Source organism: Spinacia oleracea, chromosome 1 (genome assembly GCF_020520425.1).
Source record: "Spinacia oleracea cultivar Varoflay chromosome 1, BTI_SOV_V1, whole genome shotgun sequence".
In the NCBI taxonomy this organism is placed as follows: Eukaryota; Viridiplantae; Streptophyta; class Magnoliopsida; order Caryophyllales; family Amaranthaceae; genus Spinacia; species Spinacia oleracea.
This window is the reverse complement of record NC_079487.1, coordinates 17,189,377-17,211,218: the sequence shown is the minus strand read 5'-3', so window position 1 is coordinate 17,211,218 and position 21,842 is coordinate 17,189,377. Positions and strand designations below refer to the sequence as shown.

The window sequence follows — 21,842 nt, the reverse complement described above, 5'->3', positions numbered from 1 at the left end:
GTATAGGTTGCTAGTGATGCTTTGTTTGGATTTTCTTATCCAAGCTGTTCACGGATATGTGGAAGACTTTCCAGCTGTATTTTAGAACATAGAAATTAATATTTAATTTCCCAAACAACAACTCATGGTCTTCAATGTTAGGTTATGATACATATGAACAACATAAATCATGCAGAAAAACCTTAATGCCAGGAATCATATTAATTGCACATAATCATATAATTAGTCTAGGATGCATACACTTTGTAGCGTGCCCTCCCTAGCTGCGCCCGAACCGAACAAGAACAAGTCTTTAGGACTCCAAGTGTCGTCCCTCCGTAGAAAGTTCACAGCACGTCCGGATCCGCCTTAAGATTGACGAACTAGAATCACCCTTAAGGTACTTAGAATTTTCGCCTAATAGGGGCAAGTGTTTGGCTGATTTTTGCTTGAAAATCTTACCTTTGAATACTTGAATTCTCGTGCCTAAATTGTGAACCTAGGCCACATATTTATAGAGGCTATGGAAAGGGATTTAGAATCCTATTAGGATACAAATTAGTTTAATTAGAATTTCATTAAAACTCTTTTAAACTAATTCTATCTTTATTAGGATTAGGATTTAATCAATGAACAAATTCTATTAGCTTTAGGATTCGTATCGAACACAAACGTTGCACGACCACGAGCGTACCGCAGCCCACACAAGCTGGCGCAGCTCGCAGCCCACGAGCGTCAGCCCGCGCGCGCGCGCCTTGGCCTTGCTGGGCCTGGCGTGGCCTTGGCTGCGTTTGTGTTGGGCGCTTGGCTTGCTGGACGCGGGCCTGGCTTCGTGTTGGGCCTTCGTCTAGCAAGCCTCGTCCGATGCTAATTCGTACGATGCGCTAATTTCCCGATTCCGGAATTCATTTCCGATACGAACAATATTTAATATTTTCGATACAAAAATTAATTTCCGTTTCGAACAAATATTTAATATTTCCGTTTCCGGAATTATTTTCCGATTCCGATAATAATTCCGATTCCGACAATATTTCAGTTTCCAGCAATATTTCAGATTCCTGCAATATTTCCATTTCCGATAATATTCTCGGATACGTACCATGTTTCCGTTTCCGGCAACATCTACGACTTGGATAATATTTATATTTCCGATACGATCCATATTTCCGTTTCTGGCAATATCATCGTTTCCGGAGTATTCATTTCTTGCCTTTGACGATCACAGCTCCCACTGAACCCAAGATCCGTAGATTCCGAATATCCATAGATGGAGTATTTAATGCCATTAAATACTTGATCCGTTTACGTACTATTTGTGTGACCCTACGGGTTAAGTCAAGAGTAAGTTGTGGATTAATATCATTAATTCCACTTGAACTGAAACGGCCTCTAGCTAGGCATTCAGCTCACTTGATCTCACTGAATTATTTACTTGTTAATTAATACTGAACCGCATTTATTAGACTTAACATTAAATGCATACTTGGACCAAGGGCATTATTTCCTTTAGTCTCCCACTTGTCCTTAGGGACAAGTGTGCATTTCCTTATTCCTTTGTCACTCGATGCTTGCTCTTGAACATAAGGTAAGATTTGTCATCCTTATTATGTCCAGAGGTGTTTCTCGGTTTCAGAGTTCAACTGATTAAATAAACAGATAATCATAGATTATGATTCATCTGAGCACGGCCATGCATTTTACAATTTCTAGCTCTCCGAGTGGCCTTCTACAACTTTCAGCATATCATCCGGATTTATGGGAGGACAATCCCAATCTTGCGATCTTGAGATTAGACTTTGTTTGATAGGTGATTACCTGAGCGTTGCCTTTATAGCCTCCTTTTACGGTGCGACGGTTGACAACGTCAAAGTAAGCAGTTCTCAAACAAGTAATCTCAAATCACTCGGGTATTGAGGATTTAGTGTCTAATAATATTAATGAAATTTACTTATGACAGATTTCATCTCTTACAGTAAAGTTTCATAGGTCTGTCCGATACTAGTCTTCCCAAAGTAAGTATCTATGCAAATGATTACGACATTGCCATGTCCACATAGTTCAAGATATAGAACTACTAGTCATCTTGCATTCTAGTCGTCTAACGTTTTCTATGTTTCCATCTTTATAGAAAACTCCGACCAGGGACCATTTTCAACTTTTGACATTCAAGTTCACTTGATAGACATTTCTTAGTCACAAGACTGGTCCTGGCAGTCTATCTTGAATATTTCGTCAAATTGAAGGGACTCATCATTTAATAAACCACAAATTAATGGAAAACTGAATTCTATTCATTTATTGTGAATGATTAACCAATAATGTTTTACAAAGTATTTAAACTCTAAAACTTTAAAACATTGAACAATGACATCAAAGCCATTCTCCAACATGCTTGATTCCCATAGCTGCAGTGTGCGAGTTGTGCTTCGCGTGCGGCAGAGGTTTAGTCAATGGATCTGAGATGTTGTCATCAGTTCCAATCTTGCTTATCTCGACTTCTTTTCTTTCAACGAACTCTCGTAGAAGGTGAAATCTACGAAGTACATGCTTGACTCTTTGGTGGTGTCTAGGCTCCTTTGCCTGTGCAATAGCTCCATTATTATCACAATATAGAGCTATTGGTCCTTTAATGGAGGGGACTACACCAATTTAACCTATGAACTTCCTTAGCCATATAGCTACCTTTGTTGCTTTATGTGCCGCAATGTACTCCGCTTCAGTTGTAGAATCCGCAATGGTGCTTTTCTTAGCACTTTTCCAGCTTACTGCACCTCTGTTTAGGCAGAAGACAAACCCAGACTGTGATCTGAAATCATCTTTGTCGGTTTGGAAACTTGCGTCCGTATAGCCTTTAACAATTAATTCATCATCTCCACCATAGAACAGGAAATCATCTTTGTGCCTTTTCAGGTACTTCAGAATGTTCTTGGCAGCAGTCCAATGTGCCTCTCCTGGGTCTGACTGGTATCTGCTCGTAGCACTGGGTGCATATGCAACATCCGGGCGTGTACATATCATAGCATAGAACCAATCAATGATGCATATGGAATCCATTCATTCGTCTACGCTCATCAAGTGTTTTTTGGGCACTGAGTCTTGCTTAGAGTCATTCCATGAGACATGGGTAGGTAGCCTTGCTTGGAGTCTGCCATCTTGAACCTTTCAAGCACCTTATTGATATAAGTGCTCTGACTAAGTCCAATCATCTTTTTAGATCTATTTCTGTAAATCTTGATGCCCAGTATGTACTGTGCTTCTCCTAGATCCTTCATCGAAAAACATTTCCCAAGCCAAATCTTGACAGAGTTCAACATAGGAATGTCATTTCCGATAAGTAATATATCATCGACATATAATACTAGAAAAGCAATTTTGCTCCCATTGACCTTCTTGTATACACAAGTTTCGTCTGCGTTCTTGATGAAACCAAAGTCACTGACTGGTTCATCAAAACGTATATTCCAGCTCCTTGATGCCTGCTTCAATCCGTAGATTGATTTCTTAAGTTTGCAAACCTTTTTAGCATTCTTTGGATCCTCAAAACCCTCAGGCAGTGTCATAAATGCCGTTTAAGAAAGCGGTTTTGACATCCATCTGCCATATTTCGTAATCGTAATATGCAGCGATTGTTAACATTATCCGAATAGACTTTAGCATTGCAACTGGTGAAATGGTTTCATCGTAATCCACACCGTGGACTTGCCTGTAACCTTTTGCAACCAATCTAGCTTTGAAAACTTCAAGTTTCCTATCCTTGTCCTTTTTCAGTTTGAAAACTTATTTGCTTCCTATGGCTTGGTAGCCATCTGGCAAATCGACCAAATCCCCAACTTGGTTTTCAGACATGGAGTCTAATTCAGATTGCATGGCTTCTTGCCATTGCTTGGAGCTAGGTCTCGTCATAGCTTGTTTGTAAGTCGCAGGTTCATCACTTTCAAGTAATAGAACGTCATAGCTCTCGTTCGTCAAAATACCTAAGTACCTTTCCGGTTGAGATCTATATCTATGCGATCTACGCGGGGTTACATTTCTAGATGGTCCATGATTCTCATTAGATACTTCTAAAGATCTCTGCGTTTCATCTTGAATGTCATCTTGAGCATTCTCTAGAGTTTGTTGTTCCACTCGAATTTCTTCGAGGTCTACTTTTCTCCCACTTGTCATTTTGGAAATGTGATCCTTTTCCAAAAAGATACCATCTCGAGCAACAAACACCTTGTTCTCAGATGTATTGTAGAGGTAATACCCCTTTGTTTCCTTTGGGTAGCCCACAAGGATACATTTGTCAGATTTTGGATGAAGTTTTCTGAATTTAATCTTTGACGTATACTTCACATCCCCAAATCTTAAGAAAAGACACATTTGGAGGCTTTCCACACCATAACTCATATGGAGTCTTTTCAACAGCTTTAGACGGAGCTCTATTTATAGTGAGTGCAGCTGTATTTAGTTCGTGTCCCCAAAATTCTATTGGAAGTTCGGCCTGACCCATCATTGATCTAACCATGTCTAGCAAGGTTCTGTTCCTCCGTTCCGACACACTGTTCCATTGTGGTGTTCCAGGAGGAGTCAATTCTGATAGAATTCCATATTCTTTCAGATGGTCATCAAATTCATAGCTCAGATATTCACCGCCTCTATCAGACCGCAGTGCCTTAATCTTCTTGCCTAATTGATTCTCTACTTCACTCTGAAATTCCTTGAATTTGTCAAAGGATTCAGACTTATGCTTCATTAGGTAGACATAACCGTATCTACTGAAGTAATCAGTGAAAGTGATAAAGTAGCTGAAACCACCTCTAGCATTTGTACTCATTGGTCCACATACATCTGTATGGATTAAACCCAATAGTTCAGTTGCCCTTTCTTCAACTTTAGAGAAAGGTTGCTTTGTCATTTTGCCAAGTAAACATGATTTGCACTTGCCATAATCCTCCAAGTCAAATGGTTCTAGAATTCCTTCCTTTTGAAGTCTTTCTATGCATTTCAAGTTAATATGGCCTAATCGACAATGCCACAGATAAGTGAGATCTGAATCAATCTTTTTGGCCTTTTTGGTATTTATGTTTTAACTTTGTTTGTCGTGATCTAATAAATAAAGTCCATTGACTAATCTAGCAGATCCATAAAACATCTCTTTAAAATAAAACGAGCAACTATTATCTTTTATTGAAAAGGAAAATCCCTTAGCATCCAAGCAAGAAACAGAAATGATGTTTTTAGTAAGACTTGGAACATGGAAACACTCTTCCAGTTCCAAAACTAGCCAAGAGGGCAACGACAAATAATAAGTTCCTACAGCTAATGCATCAATCCGTGCTCCATTTCCCACTCGTAGGTCGACTTCACCCTTGCTTAACATTCTACTTCTTCTTAGTCCCTGTGGATTGGAACATAAGTGTGAGCCATAACCTGTATCTAATACCCAAGAAGTTGAATTATCAAGTATATAGTCTATAACGAAAATACCTGAAGATGTAACGACTGTTCCGTTCTTCTAATCTTCCTTAAGCTTCAATCAATCTCTTTTCTAGTGCCCTTTCTTCTTACAGTAAAAGCACTCGGACTCAGAAGTGGGTTGACTGACCTTCCTCTTTTCAGACTTGGCGCCAGTTTCCTTAGTCGGGCTGGCCTTCTTGCCACCTTTCTTAGCATTCCTCTTCTTTCCAGATTTCTTGAACTTGCCCCCACGCACCATAAGCACATCTTGTTTATCACTTTTGAGCGTCTTTTCGGCGGTCTTCAGCATACCGTGAAGCTCAGTGAGCATTTTGTCCAGACTATTCATAATGTAGTTCAGCTTGAACTGATCATACCCGCTATGAAGAGAATGGAGGATGGTGTCTATAGCCATTTCCTGAGAGAATTGCTGATCCAGCCGACTCATATTCTCAATGAGTCCAATCATTTTGAGAATATGTGGACTTACGGGCACACCTTTCTTAAGCTTGGTCTCAAGAATTTTCCTATAAGTCTCGAATCTTTCGAATCCAGCCAGATCTTGGAACATGTTCTTCAACTCACTGATGATCGTGAAAGCATCTGAGTTGATGAACGTTTTCTATAGATCTGCACTCATGGTTGCAAGCATTAGACATTTCACATCCACAATCCAACGATTGAGGGCTGCCTGAGTGATCCCGTCGCCCGCGGCTTCGGGCATCGCCTCTTTCAGGACATACTCCTTTTCTTCCTGCATAAGAACTATTTGCAAGTTCCTTTGCCAGTCAAGGAAGTTTTTCCCGTTAAACTTCTCCACGTACTTTCTCCCGTTAAACGTCGTGAATGGGGTCCACCAGGTTTATGATTTTTTCTTGAGGGGTTACCTCCTCGTACTTTCTTTTTACGCCTACTTCGACTTGATCTTTCTTCCATGGCGTTGGGTTGATGGTAGTCTGATAACAATCTTGTGCTTGCTGCTAGTCACCATGATTAGTCTCGACCTTCCCGTCGTCACACACATACTATAACAACATCAGGTTAGTAACTATGACTACTTTGATTTTGTTTAATGTGGGTCGCCCCAAGATAACGTTGTATGCCGTTAGATCTTTGACTATCAGGAAGCCAACATTCATTTTCCTGCCTGCGGTTCGTCCCCCTATCCTGACAGGTAATGATATGACACCTACTGGGTGAAAAATACTTCCTCCAAAGCCAATGATAGGATAATGGATTTTCTTAATTTTCTTTGGATCATGAGCTAGGAGATATAAGCATTCAACACTTATAATGTTAGACGAGCTTCCGGTTTCGACCAGTATTTGCCTCACTCTCATATAAGAAATCTTGATTTCTATGACCAACGGATCATCATGTGGGGTAGCTACTCTTCCACCATCAGACTCGCAGATTTCAATTTTCGAGAATGGATACATTGGTGACTTTCCCGAAAGCATCACTTGCCCCAGCCTTCTAGCATAATATTTTTGTCCTCTCATGGTAGGTCCTCTCGAAGTCGGTCATGCCGAAATGACAACTACAAATCCTCCAATAGTCTGTTTTCCACCCCAGCTGAGGTGGGTGATTTGTTCTTCTTGTACAAGTTCTTCTGTGTGCCGTAAGTACTTTTTTTGTAAATAACTCTTTAAGTGACCTTTAGCTGCCAAGCCGTCCAGGGCACTCTTTAGAATCCTACAGTCCTTTGTGTCATGGCCTATGTCTTCATGGAATTGGCAATATAGTTTTGGGTCTCGACTCTCAACGGGGGACTTCATCGGGAACGGATGCTCTAAGTCATACCTGGACCCTACATCTACGAGGGTTGTGCAGAGGTCAGTATTGTAGTTAAAGAGTTTTTTTTTCTTGTGTACGTCCTCTCTTCTGTCTTGTGGTTATAGGGTCATGTTCTTTTGATATGGCCCAGGGGCCATGCGTTCTAGTGACCTTTTGATCTGTTTTGTCTTTCTTTCCACCTGACTCAGCCGCCTCTCCTGTCTTGTTGTCTTTGGACGCACTGCATATTTACGTTGCATGTATGAATGCTTTTGCCTCGTCTAATACTTCGACCATAGTGCACACACATTTCTTCACCAAATCAAACTTGAAGGACCCCTTTTTTCATAATCTAATGAAATTTTCAAAAGATACCCCATCTGGCAAGTCAGAAATTTGACCAGCTTCCAAATTGAAACGTTTCACATAGCTCCTTAGAGACTCATCTTTCCCTTGTTGAATTCGGCCTAAGTGCGTACTCGTCTTCCTTTCTTCTTTGTAGGACAAGAACCTTGTTGAGAATAGGACTTCTAGTTCAGCAAAGGAGGAAATAGATCCAGCATGTAATCTTTCGAACCATTTGGACGCTACGCCCTTGAGCGTGCCCGAAAAGTTTTTGCACCATGTGTCTTCGTTAGTTCCTTGCACATACATATGGTGTCGTTACGCCACTAGGTGCATGCCAGTGTCCATGGTGCCGTCATACGTCTCTATGGTGGGAGTCTTTAGCTTAGGTTCCTTCGGCGTATTCATTATTGCTTCACAAAAGGGAGTGCTCATGTGTCTCAACGTTAGGTTATTCAACCCTTGTTTGATATGATAAGTATGTTCTCGACGGCCTGTTGTTCTCCCCTGGCGCTGGCCAATTCTGGGCGAGGTCATTTAAATCTGTCCTCCGACGGAGGGGTATAAAGGAAGGTCTTCCATGACGGGAGTATATCTTGTGTCAGATAACTCAGACTCGGGCTCATAGTGTTCCTGTTGTCTAGCTGGTGGACGTTGGACGATTGTAGGGATTCCTCAAGACGTGGGCATGTATGGCCGAGTTGTGTGTGCGCGTTGAGCAAGAGGCATCCGACCATTGTGCTCGAAGCCTTGTCTTTCTGTAATGGGAGTTACACGCCTATTTGCTAATGGTCTGGATGTTTCTCCTGCCCTCCAAACATTAGATCTAAGCGGCATCCTATTTATCCGATTGAGACCAAGGCTTACTCACCCTCCTGGGACTGCTCTCTCAGCACTTGTATTGCATTTTAACATATTCCTTCAAATTTCCTCTGGCAGTGTGGTACTCATTTATTGTTAAAAGATTTGGTTCATTTGTTGTTGGAACCCAACAAATATTTCTCGCAACTCCCCCACCGAAACTCTAAGGTCCAAGTTCTTATCCAACACGACGTCCTTGATACTGGGACCGAGGTGTCCACCAAGTGGAGGTATCCCTGCATCTGGAATTTTTTCACTGACTACTTCTATCTCTAGGATATGGCACGGGGTATGCCTGGCATTAGCAAGTCGATTAGCCTCTTCTGTATGAAGATGAATATTTTTTCATGACGGGCTCCTTTCTCGCGGACGTCTCTCTCTTGATTCACTGACATGCTCGTCTGTATTAGATTATAAGTCTGCCAGACGGCGCCAAATGTTGTGGGAACTTTGTCGGTGCTGATGTGTCACTCTTTTCATGGAGGTATCAGGTATGCGCTGGCACAGTTTTCGTACAACCTGCAAAACAAGAATAATCATGTAGGAATATTCTCTCTGATGCCTAAGTAAGTATTTGATTAGAGAGAGAAAGTATTCCTAGAGAGAAGGCATAGTAGAATAATTAAGGTAGGTGAAAATAAATTGATCGTCATTCACCTTGGGAATTTAATTATTTATAGGACTAGAGTTTGGGGGATCTGTTCCCAAAACCTAGCTATCTGATTGACTAACTCCTTTGGAGGGGACATGTGTCCTTGTTAGTTGTTTAGTAGAGGGCTTAGTGGGCCTCTTATCTCTAGTCTTTTAGCATTGATTTTGGCCTATGAATAGGATGTGCGATCCTTGCTCTTGTGGAACACATGACACGTGGGTGCAGTTGGTGCCACGTGTCGTGCTACAATTTGTGCATGGTTGGACTTCTTTGATTTGGGCCCGTTTTCGACTTTATCAGGTATCCGGGTTTCGCCCCCAATTGGGTAATTTATATATTACTTTGAATACATGGAGGTCTTATATGGAGGTCTTAATTATGGTTCCAACTTGTATGGAGGTCTTATATGCACGCGATGCGTGCGAGATTATATAAAACTGTAGTATTACAACTAATCATCACAAATATGTAGTAGGCAAGAAAAAATGTTAGAAAAGTTCATCTAAAGAAAAAGTAATCGTCCCTATTTTTAAAAATCTAAATAGTAATACAATTTATTCATGCGCTTACATGATTAAAATGAAAATCTTAGTACCCAAGTAACTAAACATATAAAATAGTTTGTTTCCAAGCCACTTCAATCCCTTCGTACCCAAATCCTGCAATAATCCAGCCAAATAAAAACATTCTAAATAGAAAACTACCTTGTAAAGATTAAGTTCAAATCAAAAGATGCAAATTAAGCTAAAGTCCTTGATAACAAAAATAATCCCTAAAGTTAAGAATATATTGTCCAGGGATGATTATTTAAAAGATAAATGTATAATTTATCATGAAAGGTACATACTTAAACGAATTCCTTGGTGCAAAGTTACATTCAACACCAAAAAACTGCCAACGCTTTGATCCACCCGTTTAAGGAAAAACTTTATATCTTTAATACAGTTTTCTAGTACCCATTTGCATAGGTGTTGTTCAGTACAATTCCGCTTGCATGGACCCGGTCCACCATTAAGGTTACCATGGACCAGGGTAATTAGGTAATTTGCAGCGCTGAACCGTTTGAAATCACGTGTTCCAAAATAACAGAATGCGCGAAACCCTAAAATTGAAATCTCTCTCCTCCAGCAGCAGCTTCTCTCTCCTACATCAGCTTCTCTCTCCTCCAACAGCTTCTCTCTCTTCGAGCTTCAACAATGGAGGACGATTTAATCGATTTGAATATCGATTTAAATCGCGCAATAGAAGAAAAATTGTATAATTATGACGGTAATATTCGAATCCTAATAACTAACTACGAAGAAAATTATACTAACTTTCATACTCATTGAGTAATTATTATTATTTTAGAAAACTTAGAGAATCATAGAGAAGTATATGATGTTGAAGATGAAGATGAAGGCACATCTCAGCAAGTTATGGTTGCAAATCAATGTATTTAAGAAGGTATGATATAGTATCTTTTAATATATATATATAGTAACTGTTATATTGATATAGTTAACATATTATAATTGCAGTAGTGTAACTAACATAGAAAGAGGAATTATATTTAACGCAGAGTAACTATAACATACAAAGAGAAACTATGTTTAATGTAGAGTAACTATCTCATATAGACAGGACTTATAGTAACTGTAGAGTAACTATAAACTATAGAGACTAACTATATAAAATGAAGAGTAACTATCACATATAAAGAAGAACTATATACTGTAGAGTAACTATCACATATAAACATGAGTTATATTAACTGTGAGTAACTATAATATATAAACAGTAACTATATAAAATAAAGGGTAACTATCACATATAATGATAACTATATTTAAAATAAAGTAACTATAATTTATGAATGGTAACTATATTAATTATAGAGTAACTTCACATAACGAAATAATATAAATAAGAAATAACTACATTTAATTTATAGTAACTATAACATATAAAGAATAACTATATTAACTGTAGAGTAACTATAACAATCAATATATCCTAAGTAAGTATGTTAAATATAGAGTAACTATAACATGTAAAGAGTAACTATATGAACTGTAGAGTAACTATAACAATCAATAGATCTTAAGTAACAATGTTAAATATAGAGTAACTATAACATATAAAAAGTAACTATATAAAATGAAGAGTAACTATCACATATAAAGAAGAACTATATACTGTAGAGTAACTATCACATATAAAAAGGAGTTATATTAACTGTGAGTAACTATAATATATAAACAGTAACTGTATAAAATGAAGAGTAACTATCACATATAATGATAACTATATTTATAATAAAGTAACTATAATTTATGAAAGGTAACTATATTAATTATAGAGTAACTTCACATAACGAAATAATCTATATAAGCAATAAACTACATTTAACTTATAGTAACTATAACATATAAAGAATAACTATATTAACTGTAGAGTAACTATAACAATCAATAGATCCTAAGTAAGTATGTTAAATATAGAGTAACTATAACAAATAAAGAGTAACTATATGAACTGTAGAGTAACTATAACAATCAATAGATCTTAAGTAACTATGTTAATTATATAGTAACTATAACATATAAAGAGTAACTATATAAATATTAAGAGTAACTATCACATTTAATGATAACTATATTTGTATTTGTACAGGTTCAATAAGGCATTCAATTGAGACAAACCACAACATCTTTGAAAATCCAAATAATGAGCAGGAAGAAAACATTGATAAAGAATTAGATGGCAGTTTAATTGGAGAAGCAAGGAAAACAACCGATGAGATTTATGATCTATATTGCAAACATGCTGCTATTATTGGTTTTAGTGTACGAAAAGGGAAGAATAGATATAAAGAAGGAACCACAATTGTTAATGGAAAATACTTCTACTGCTCTGCTGCTGGAATAAGAGACCCTCCTAAAAACAAAGAACTAAAAAATGAAGATGATCAATCAGATGCAAAAAAGAAAGAAAGGAGAAAGAGGGTTATGATAACAAGAACAAAATGTGAAGCTCAAATATTTGCAAAGAAGAATGAAAATGGAGATTTTGAAATAGAAAAGCATGTAGTGGTACATAATCACCCATTGACAAGAGAAATAAGTAATTATCTCCACCGATCAGAACGACAAATGACAGAACCTAAAAAAGAAGTTATTGAGGCAATGTCAGAATGTGGTCTAAGACCAATGGAGTTTTATAGGTATATGTCAACAGAAACTGGCGGAGACGACTGTGTAGGTCATACGATGATTGATCATCTAAACTACTGCTACAAGTTAAAAATGAAGCAAATTGATGGCAAGGATTCACAAACACTAGTGAACAAACTGTATGACATACAATCAATAGATCCCGAGTTCTTTTTCAGAGTAAGACTCAATGCTGAAGGAAAAGTTGAGTGCCTATTTTGGAGGGATTCTATGATGAGAGAAGATTACAAAATATATGGAGATGTTCTGGTTTTTTATACTACATTCAGAACCAATAAGTACAATCTCATATGTGCTCCATTTGTTGGTATTAATAACCATTGGAAAAACACAATGTTTGCTTGTGCTTTCATTGGGGATGAAACCACAGAATCTTTCGTTTGGGTGTTTGAAACTTTTCTGAAGGCTATGGGAGGAAAGCACCCTATATCAATTTTCACTGATCAAGATGCAGCTATTGCTGCTGGAATAGAACAGGTACCTCTTCATATATTATACTTACTATTTTGACAATATAGTAACTCTTTATAAAATATAGTTACTATTTTAACAATATAGTAACTCTTTATAAAATATCGTTACTATTTTGACAATATAGTATCTCTTTATAAAATATAGTTACTATTTTGACAATATAGTAACTCTTAATTCAATATAGTTACTATTCTGAAATTATAGTAACACTTTGTAAAGTATAGTTACTATTTTGACAATATAGTAACTATTTATAAAATATAGTTACTATTTTGAAAATATAGTAACTATTTATAAAATATAGTTACTATTTTGAAAATATAAAAACTCTTATTAAAATATAGTTAATATTTTGACAATATAGTAATTCTTTATAAAGTATAGTAACTCTTTATAAAATATATTTACTATTTTGTGGAACTATATATATTCATTATTGTTTTTCAGGTTTTTCCTTCTTCAAGACACAGGTTATGCTTGTGGCACTTGAGTAAAAATGCAAACAGTAGGTTTGGTTTATTGAAGTCTGATAAAAACTTCAAAAATGCATTCTACAAGTGTTTAAGTGGGTGTATAACACCAAATGATTTTGAAGAAACTTAGAAATCTATGATCAACACTTTTAAGCTGGAAAAAGATGACTGGTTCAACAGATTGTATGGTCTTAAAGAAAAATGGTGTACAACTTTAAGTAAAGATTTTTTTTGTCGGTATACTTTCTTCACAAAGAAGTGAAAGTACAAACCATGCTGTTGGTTTTAAAGCAAATAAAAGTACAACATTAACAGAGTTCTATAGGATTTTTCAAGCTACAATAAATCGATGGAGAAAAACCGAAGAAAAAGACGACTTTGACTGTACAAGGGGAATACCAACTTCAGAGCTAAGTATGAGTGCTATATTAAAACAGGCAGCAAATGTATATACGATAACACTTTTCCGTGATTTTGAAGAAGAGTTCAAGCTTTCTGTGGCAAGTAGTACAATGTTCAAGGGAAGTGTAGGAAGAACAGTGTTTTTTGAAGTGTGGATAGAAGGAATAACAGGTAAAAAAACTATAAATATTTATTTAATATTTAGAGTAGATGTTCTTTTGAATAATATTACATTATATGTAAATAATCTAACAGGATCAAGGCAAGAAGTTCAATACAAAATGGAAGATTCAACCGTCACTTGCACATGCAAAAACTTTGAAGAATCTGGATGGTTGTGCTTCCATTGTTTAAGAATATTGCATTTACATTCAATCAATACAATTCCAGATCGTTACATAACAACAAGATGGACTAGATATGCAAAGAAACAGATATGGGAAAGGGTTGATACAATAAAAAGGGAGAAAGGTGAAATCAACAATTTTACTGGTTGGAGATTACATATGATCAGAAGGTAATTTTTTCAATATACATTAGTTCATTTTCATATAGTTACAATTACAGTTGATATTTTACTTAACACTTAAACTCTATACCACAGATACTATAACTTAATTTTGAAAGGGCATAAGATAGCAAAGGCCAGAAAATTTATCAAGGAGAAGTTTAAAATGGATAATAAAGCAGTTGATGAAATCATAAAAAAGGAAGAAGAAAGGAAGGCAAAAGAAGAAGCTGCAAAGATAGCAGAACAAGAAAAGGAAAAAGCTGAAGCACAACGAGAAACACAAGACGGGGAATCAACTAATTCTGAAATAACAATTGTGCTTGATCCTGATCGTGCTAATACTAAAGGAAAGAGTAAGAAGAGAATAAAGGGTCAATATGACAATTACAAGCAGCCATCAAAGAAAGGAAAAAAGAAACACAAAGAATTTGGATCCAAGACACCCAATATTCAATTATTTACACCTAAAGAACAACTATTTTAGTGATGTTCTTGTTTTATTATCATATACAGTTACTTCAACATTTTTAAACACATTTATTGAGTGTTTATACTGTAGTTCTCCTTTACAATACATAGTTACTATACATTCAGTATAGTAAGAATGTATAGTAACTCTCTATAAACACACAATTTTTATTTATAGTAACTCGTTATAATATAGTTACTATTTTGACAATATAGTATCTCTTAATACAATATAGTTACTATTCTGAAAATATAGTACTACTACAAAATCGGCTTATAGCAACGGCAATAAACCGTTGCCATAGATCAATATACCGTTGTAATAGGCCTATAGCAACGGTTTAAAAACCGTTACCAATAGGGGGCGTTGCTATAAGTCTATAGCAACAGTTTCTCGAATTTAGGCAACAGTTATGATAAACCGTTGCCATAAATAATTATAGTAACGCTTTTTATAGGCAACACTAGCTTTAAATCTATGGCAACAGTTATTCAACAACTTAAGCCAACATTTACACATTTCAGGCAACATTTTTCGTCAAATTAAGGCAACACTTACTAGCTTGTTGTTGGTTAAAGTTTAAAACTAATGCAACGCATTCTTACACTTATGGTAACGCAACCAATTGTATCTATGGCAACACTTTATATCGAGTTTATAGCCACAATTTTAGTTTGATTATGAAAATGGTCACATTTGAATTTATGCCAACACTTTCAATTGAGCTTACGGAATCGCTTTCAATTGGTCTAAAGTTATGTTCTCAAATGGATTTAGTTATCCATATATATGTACTAAATATGAACTATGTTTAATAAAATTTTCATAACAAATAAGTTAAAAAATGTATACAATTCAAATAACTTAAATTCATAAGCATAATATCTATTACAATTATCTCAATAATAAATAAATAAAACTCCTACAATCACGGTCCAATAGCTCTATTTTTAAAACATATCGAATATGTATGTACCAGAAGCCATTTAAATCTTCACATATTCAAAGTAGCTTTTAGTTCTTGATCATATGCACCATCCTCAAATTAATTGTAACACTTTAATAAGAAACTTATTATCAATGAATAAAATCCAAATACGTACGTAAGAAAAAAGAAACTCGACTGAATGACAAAAGATAATTTGTATTTGATTTAAGTTCTGTACTAGTGGTATAATTTAATATTGGTTTAAGTTGTGTAGTTGGTGGAAGTGGTACTAATTAGAAAGGAGGTATGTGTACAAAGAAAAATAAGTAGAAGGAATAGTATAGATTAGAAAACATACCAACAGGAAGTTCATAAGAGCAAGTTCATAAGACTACAACGTATCTTTAGAAATATCAACTTCGTAATCAAGATCCACATAACAAAGATTTTAAAGAGACAACTACGGGGAGGATATTCTTTTGGAGGTGAAGATACTTTGAGCATTCATACTACGGGGATTATGAAACAGGAAAAGAGAACATGACTATTATCCCTGAAACCCAATAAGCCTTGATAGTCACTGCAATTAGGTGGTTTTCGTATGCTATAATTGATAGTGGAATGTTGGTGTTTCTCACTCAGAATCTAAGGTTGCTACCTGTGGAAGATTTTGTACTAGCCTGGAGTGAACTGGAATGTGATGGTGCTGGAAGTTGTAAATTCTGTTTCGGTTCTAGTCTTAAAACATTATAATGATTAGGTTTGAGCCTTTGACTATTGCACTTTGGTTTATGGTTAGAACTGATATGGATAGCCCAGTCGCTCTGGCGTGGATACTAGAAAGTAGAGAGTACAAAGAGTGTGAATACTGATGTAAATTTGGGCTCCAAGTTTTATTGTGAATCAGTGGTTGCATAGAACTGCTATCTAGGCTAAAAACTTGTAACTCTTTCGTAATTTGTATAATACGGAGTATCATTTTAATTTCCCAATCAAAATCACAACTATATGTTATGGAAAATAAGTAAACAAACTATTAAATAAGATCCCTCAAAGCTTCATGACCCAGCCAAAAGCCCAAGACAAAAAAAAAGGAAAATAATTTAAATATGGAAATGAGAAAATACGAACAAGAAGGCAAATATACAAGGTCTGTTGAAGATTCAGAGTGAGTAGAAATGTACCACTTGGAGATAATTTTTAGCAAATGTTCTTGCTCCGGCTCCTTCCTCGGAATATCAGCAGCTATGGGATATACTCGGATAAGTTATAGGAACTTGATCTTTATTGTTAGTGTTCCCTGGTAAATCTTGATATTGGCTCGTCGGTTATGAACCCTGCTTAAGAAGATCAAATTTAGATACAATAGTCGTCCTTGTCTGCACGACCTTTTCCCTCTTCTTTTCCCTTTTATTTCTTGTTTTAGCAGTTAAAAGGAACATAAAAGCCGAGTGAGAAAGCATAACTAGATAAACTGACGCTCAAGACAATACATTACCTTCTCTAGTCTCCACGCACAAATAATTTACAGGCGATAGACCAAGAAGCAACTATTAATAAATATTACGGAAACAACTTACATCATTTCCATTAGAGTGAAGATATGTGGGATCCAGTTTAGAATTCTATGTGAAGGCATCTTCATCATCAGATCCTTCTACACTCTCAAAGGAACCTACAACAAGTCTTATATACCAGGTAAAGAGTCTAGAAAAGAAAACACCGAGGACTGAGGGAAAAGAAGAGACAATAATGGAATAATGATATATCTATTGTCAACAAAAAAAACATTAAGACGCCCCTGGAACAAAAGAACAGAAATGGCATTTGAATCTTGTTGCAAAAGGAAAAGAAGATAGAAACAACACTACAAGAAATTGATTAATTTTCGACCGCCAAAAGTAGTTGGTAAAACACGAAATACGGTTGGTAAATGTTTTAGCGACCGCCAACAGTCGTAAAAGGGCGGTCAGTGTTCACCTGGACGGTAATTAAGAAAACTCCGACTGTAAAGCGGTCGCTAAACTTTACCGTCTGAAATAGCGACTGCTTAGGAGTTGGTATTTTATCGACTGCCGTTACAGTCGGTAATTTAATTTAGCGACTGCCATTGCAGTCGCTAATTTAACGACTGCGTTAGTAGTCGCTAAATTAACGACTGCTAAAGCGGTCGGAAATTTACTAATTTACCGACCAACTAAGCAGTCGGTAAATTACCGACTGCTTAGTTGGTCGGTAAATTAGTAAATTTCCGACCGCTTTGGCAGACGGTAAAATTATTTAAAAAAATAAAAAAAAATCAAAACCATCCAACTGGAAAGAAAACCAGCGAATGGTTTTGATTTCTTTAAAGTAAAATCATTTGAGTTGGCGTGCTTCAATGGTCTTCAATATCCAAATCCAAGATTCACAATGAAGGAAATAATGCCCTTGGTCCAAGTATGCATTCTATGTTAAGTCTAATAAATGCGGTTCAGTATTAATTAACAAGTTAATAATTCAGTGAGATCAAGTGAGCTGAATGCCTAGCTAGAGGCCGCTTCAGTTCAAGTGGAATTAATGATATTAATCCACAACTTACTCTTGACTGAACCCGTAGGGTCACACAAATAGTACGTAAACGGATCAAATATTTAATGGCATTAAATACTCCATCTATGAATATTCGGAACCGACGGATCTTGGTTTCAGTGGGAGCTAAGATCGTCACAGGCAAGAAATGAATACTCCGGAAACGATGATATTACCGGAAACGGAAATATGGATCGTATCGGAAATGTAAATATTATCCAAGTCGTAGATGTTGCCGGAAACGGAAACATGGTACGTATCGGAAAATATTATCGGAAATGGAAATATTGCCAGAATCGGAAATATTGCCGGAAACGGAAATATTGTCAGAATCGGAAATATTACCGGAATCGGAAAATAATTCCGGAAACGGAAATATTAAATATTTGTTCGAAACGGAAATTAATTCCGGAATCGGAAATATTAAATATTGTTCGTATAGGAAATGAATTCCGGAATCGGAAAATTTAATCGGAAGCGCATCGTACGAATAAGCATCGGACGAGGCCTGCCGGACGAGGCCCAACACGAAGCCAGGCCATCGCCCAGCAAGCCAAGCGCGCCGCACAAACAGCCACGCCAGGCCCAGCGCAAGGCCAGGCCCAGCAGGCTGCGCAGCGCGCACAGCGCGCACAGCACGCGCAGCGCGCGCGGGCGCTGCGTGGGCTGCTGCTCGCGCGCACGCATGGGGCCCATCGTGGCTGCCGTGCGTGTGTGTGCAAGTGTTTGTGTTCGTGCACGTTTCCTAAAACATGCAGAGTTCGGTTAATGATTAAATTCCTAATTCTATTTGATAAATTAATTAAATTAGAGTTCTTGTAGGATTCTAGGTTTAATTAATTTGTATCTGAATAGGATTTCGATTCCCTTTCCATACCCCTATAAATATGAGGCTAGGGCTCACAATTTATAACAAGTTTCAAAGTATTCAAAGTGAGTTTTTGAGAGAAAAATTCAGCCACACATCTTGCTCAAAAGTGCCGAAAATTCTAGTACCTTAAGGGCGATTCTAGTTGGTCAATCTTAAGGCGGATCCGGACGTGCTGTGGACTATCTACGGAGGGACGACACTTGGAGTCCTAAAGACTTGTTCTTGCTCGGTTCGGGCGCAGCTAGGGAGGGCACGCAACAAAGAGTATGCATCTAAATTATGCTATATGATTATGTGTAAATAATATGTAATCCTGGGTTAATGGTTGTTTCCGCATGATTTATGTAATATCATATGTATCATAACCTAACAGTGGTATCACGAGCCCCTTATTATTTTCATAATCTAAATTGCATAAACATGGTTAAATATTACAAATTTGCAAAAATTAAAAGGGGTGATTAATTTTCGTAATTGTTAATTAATTGCAAATTGCGTTTATTTAATTATACGTACGCAGTTTTTCGGCAGTTTCTTCGTTACTCATCCAAATCGAGTGATTTTTGTGTCAATTCCGCAGGTAAAAGGCATTCTAAAATTTTGACAAAATTAGTATTTTTCTGCCGAACCCAGAATTCTCAAATTCGAAGCCTAACTATGACTTTTCGAAGGTTTTAGTTTTTCGAATGCAAAATTTCGTAAATTTAAGATGTTAAATTAAATATTTGCGATTCTTGTTGATAAATCTTGAATTTTTGATTGACCTACTGCATATGTTTAACAAGTTTGAATGCCTAGTCTTGTTAATTATGCAATCTAATTTGTAATTATGATTAATTTGTTGAAAATTAGAATAATTTAGAATTAATTTGATTTTCATAATTAATTGTAATTTAATTAGAAACCTATGATTAAAAACCACCATAAAAATTGTAAATTTATGATAAATTTTAAATTTTTATGACCTAGACTTGAATCCATAACAATCGGAAATCAATTGGATAATAAATTTTCGATTTTTCGCCCTAAAATTATGAAATTAATATTATTTATTAATTTGTCATTAATTTTAAATATAAATTTTAAATTTTTATGCGATTCGTTCATAAAACTTGCACGCACGAAGCAATGGACGCTTCGTGTTACCCTTAAGGGGTGTTGTATAATGCGGGCATGCGACGACGAGCAAGGGAGCTCGTCGCCCGTGCGGCACGAATGCAATGAGCAAGGGCGTAGTGCACGAGCACAAGGCAGCAGCCCTGCCTTGTGTCGTATGCCACGAGCAATGGACGAATGGGCATGGGCGAAGGGCGAGCCAAGGCAGTCGCGTGTGGGCAGCAAGCGAGCTGCGCCACAACGCGCGCTGCCTCGCACAAGAGCGCGCAGCTTCGCGAGCAGCGAGCGCAAGCTCGCGTGCCTCGAGCGCTGCGCCCAGCATTGCTCGCGCGCACAACGAGCGAGGACTCGCGCGCACACCCAGCATTGCTCGCGCGCACAACGAGCGATGTCGCCCGCCCAGCGAGCGATGGCTCGCGCGCCCAGCGAGCGATGTCGCGCGCCCAGCGAGCGATGTCGCGCGCCCAGCGAGCGATGTCGCGCGCCCAGCGAGCGATGTCGCGCGCGCACTGCGAGCGATAGCTCGCGTGCGATGAGCGCTGGCGCGCGCAGCGAGCACCAATGCGTGCGGAGGCTTGCGATGGGGATGCAGCAGCTATGCGACGAGCGCATGGGCTGCGCGCACATGGCCAGCAATGGCTGTGTGCGTGCGGCCCATGGGCGTGCAACGCGTAGGGTGTTTGCGTTACGATTAAAGATCGTTTTGAATGTTTAATTTGAAAATTTCAGTTCACGTAATTTTATTTAATTTTAAAATTAATAATTTAAATTATTTTCTTGGATTTTAATTTTGAATATTGTAATTATAATAAATTTTATTTATTCTAATTATTTTACTAAAATTAAAATCATGAATTAATTTAAATACGACTGAAATTAAATTAAACTTTTGGATTCAATTATAAATTGATATGAGCTTTAAATTTTAATTAAATTTGTATGTTTCCGGTTGGACTAGAAATACATTTTTATGTTTAAAATTAGTAAAGCATATAAATTTATTGGTTTAAGTGGGAGCGTTTTTTAGTCATAAACTCTTGATTAGGTCTACAAATCCTTAAGGTTAAAACAACTTGATTAGAATTAATAAGGACTGAATAATTGGTAGATTATTGGTGCCCTTGATTAATTGCTGCAAATGTTTACGTGATGCATAATGTGTTTTACTAACCAGCTATGTGGGCCATTCATGATAATGAATGGGTGAATGGTATATATTGAATATGTACTGTTTTGCAGGTTATGAAGTGACTAGTATGGCCCAAATAGGATAGAAAATATGGTCTGCGTACCATTAATTTGAATGTAATTGGTCTAAAGTACCAAAGTTATTTTTCAATTCAAATATGGTCTGCGAACCATCAAATAGTTGTAATTAGTTATAGCTTATCCTATTTGAAGAAAATGGTGCCTCCCACGGAGATTTTCAAGACGGACTTTGAAGTCAAAGCTTCAAGATGAAGTCGGGCCATACTAGATCACATTTATCTTATGCATGTTTTAAGTTATTTATTGTTTTAAATATGTCTTAAAATGCATGAGATCAAAAGCTTGATTATGTTGCATGATTAAGGATTTTAGTTCACTTAAAATCTAACCAACATAGTAAGAGCCTTAAGTTCCAAACTTAAAAATTTAGTTAAAAGGTGCCATGCCAAAACATACACTTGCTTGGATATCCTTTACATCAATCTAGTAATAGTTTTCGCTCAGCGAGGTGTTACTTATTGGTCCTAAAGGGGCAAGGTACACAAATA

At 36.9% G+C, this 21,842-nt stretch overlaps 2 protein-coding genes across 2 annotated transcripts; both read left to right on the top strand.

Moving 5' to 3' along the window:
- The first annotated feature begins 8,305 nt into the window (after positions 1–8,305).
- On the top strand, positions 8,306–13,347 carry LOC130462968 (protein FAR1-RELATED SEQUENCE 5-like). Its single transcript, XM_056831972.1, has 8 exons — positions 8,306–8,440; positions 8,482–8,616; positions 8,814–8,894; positions 10,228–10,324; positions 10,406–10,489; positions 11,711–12,015; positions 12,121–12,747; positions 13,192–13,347. The coding sequence occupies exons 1-8, from the start codon at positions 8,306–8,308 to the stop codon at positions 13,345–13,347; spliced, it is 1,620 nt and encodes a 539-aa protein (XP_056687950.1).
- A 220-nt stretch (positions 13,348–13,567) lies between these two features.
- LOC130462965 (protein FAR1-RELATED SEQUENCE 9-like) lies at positions 13,568–14,614 on the top strand. The gene is made up of 3 exons (XM_056831965.1): positions 13,568–13,790; positions 13,875–14,136; positions 14,224–14,614. Exons 1-3 carry the CDS (start codon positions 13,634–13,636, stop codon positions 14,612–14,614), a joined length of 810 nt encoding a protein of 269 aa, XP_056687943.1. The 5' UTR covers positions 13,568–13,633.
- Positions 14,615–21,842: the final 7,228 nt, after the last annotated feature.

What these genes read in the sequence shown, in the direction of transcription:
- LOC130462968 (XM_056831972.1), top strand. Translation starts at nt 8,306, where the DNA reads ATGGGAGTTACACGCCTATTTGCTAATGGTCTGGATGTTTCTCCTGCC. An exon ending in GGACTGCTCTCTCAGCACTT is followed by an intron (nt 8,441 to 8,481) that starts GTATTGCATTTT and finishes TTCCTCTGGCAG; the next exon opens with TGTGGTACTCATTTATTGTT. An exon ending in ATGAAGATGATCAATCAGAT is followed by an intron (nt 12,016 to 12,120) that starts GCAAAAAAGAAA and finishes GAAATAGAAAAG; the next exon opens with CATGTAGTGGTACATAATCA.
- LOC130462965 (XM_056831965.1), top strand. Translation starts at nt 13,634, where the DNA reads ATGAGTGCTATATTAAAACAGGCAGCAAATGTATATACGATAACACTT. An exon ending in GTGGATAGAAGGAATAACAG is followed by an intron (nt 13,791 to 13,874) that starts GTAAAAAAACTA and finishes ATAATCTAACAG; the next exon opens with GATCAAGGCAAGAAGTTCAA. An exon ending in AGATTACATATGATCAGAAG is followed by an intron (nt 14,137 to 14,223) that starts GTAATTTTTTCA and finishes TCTATACCACAG; the next exon opens with ATACTATAACTTAATTTTGA.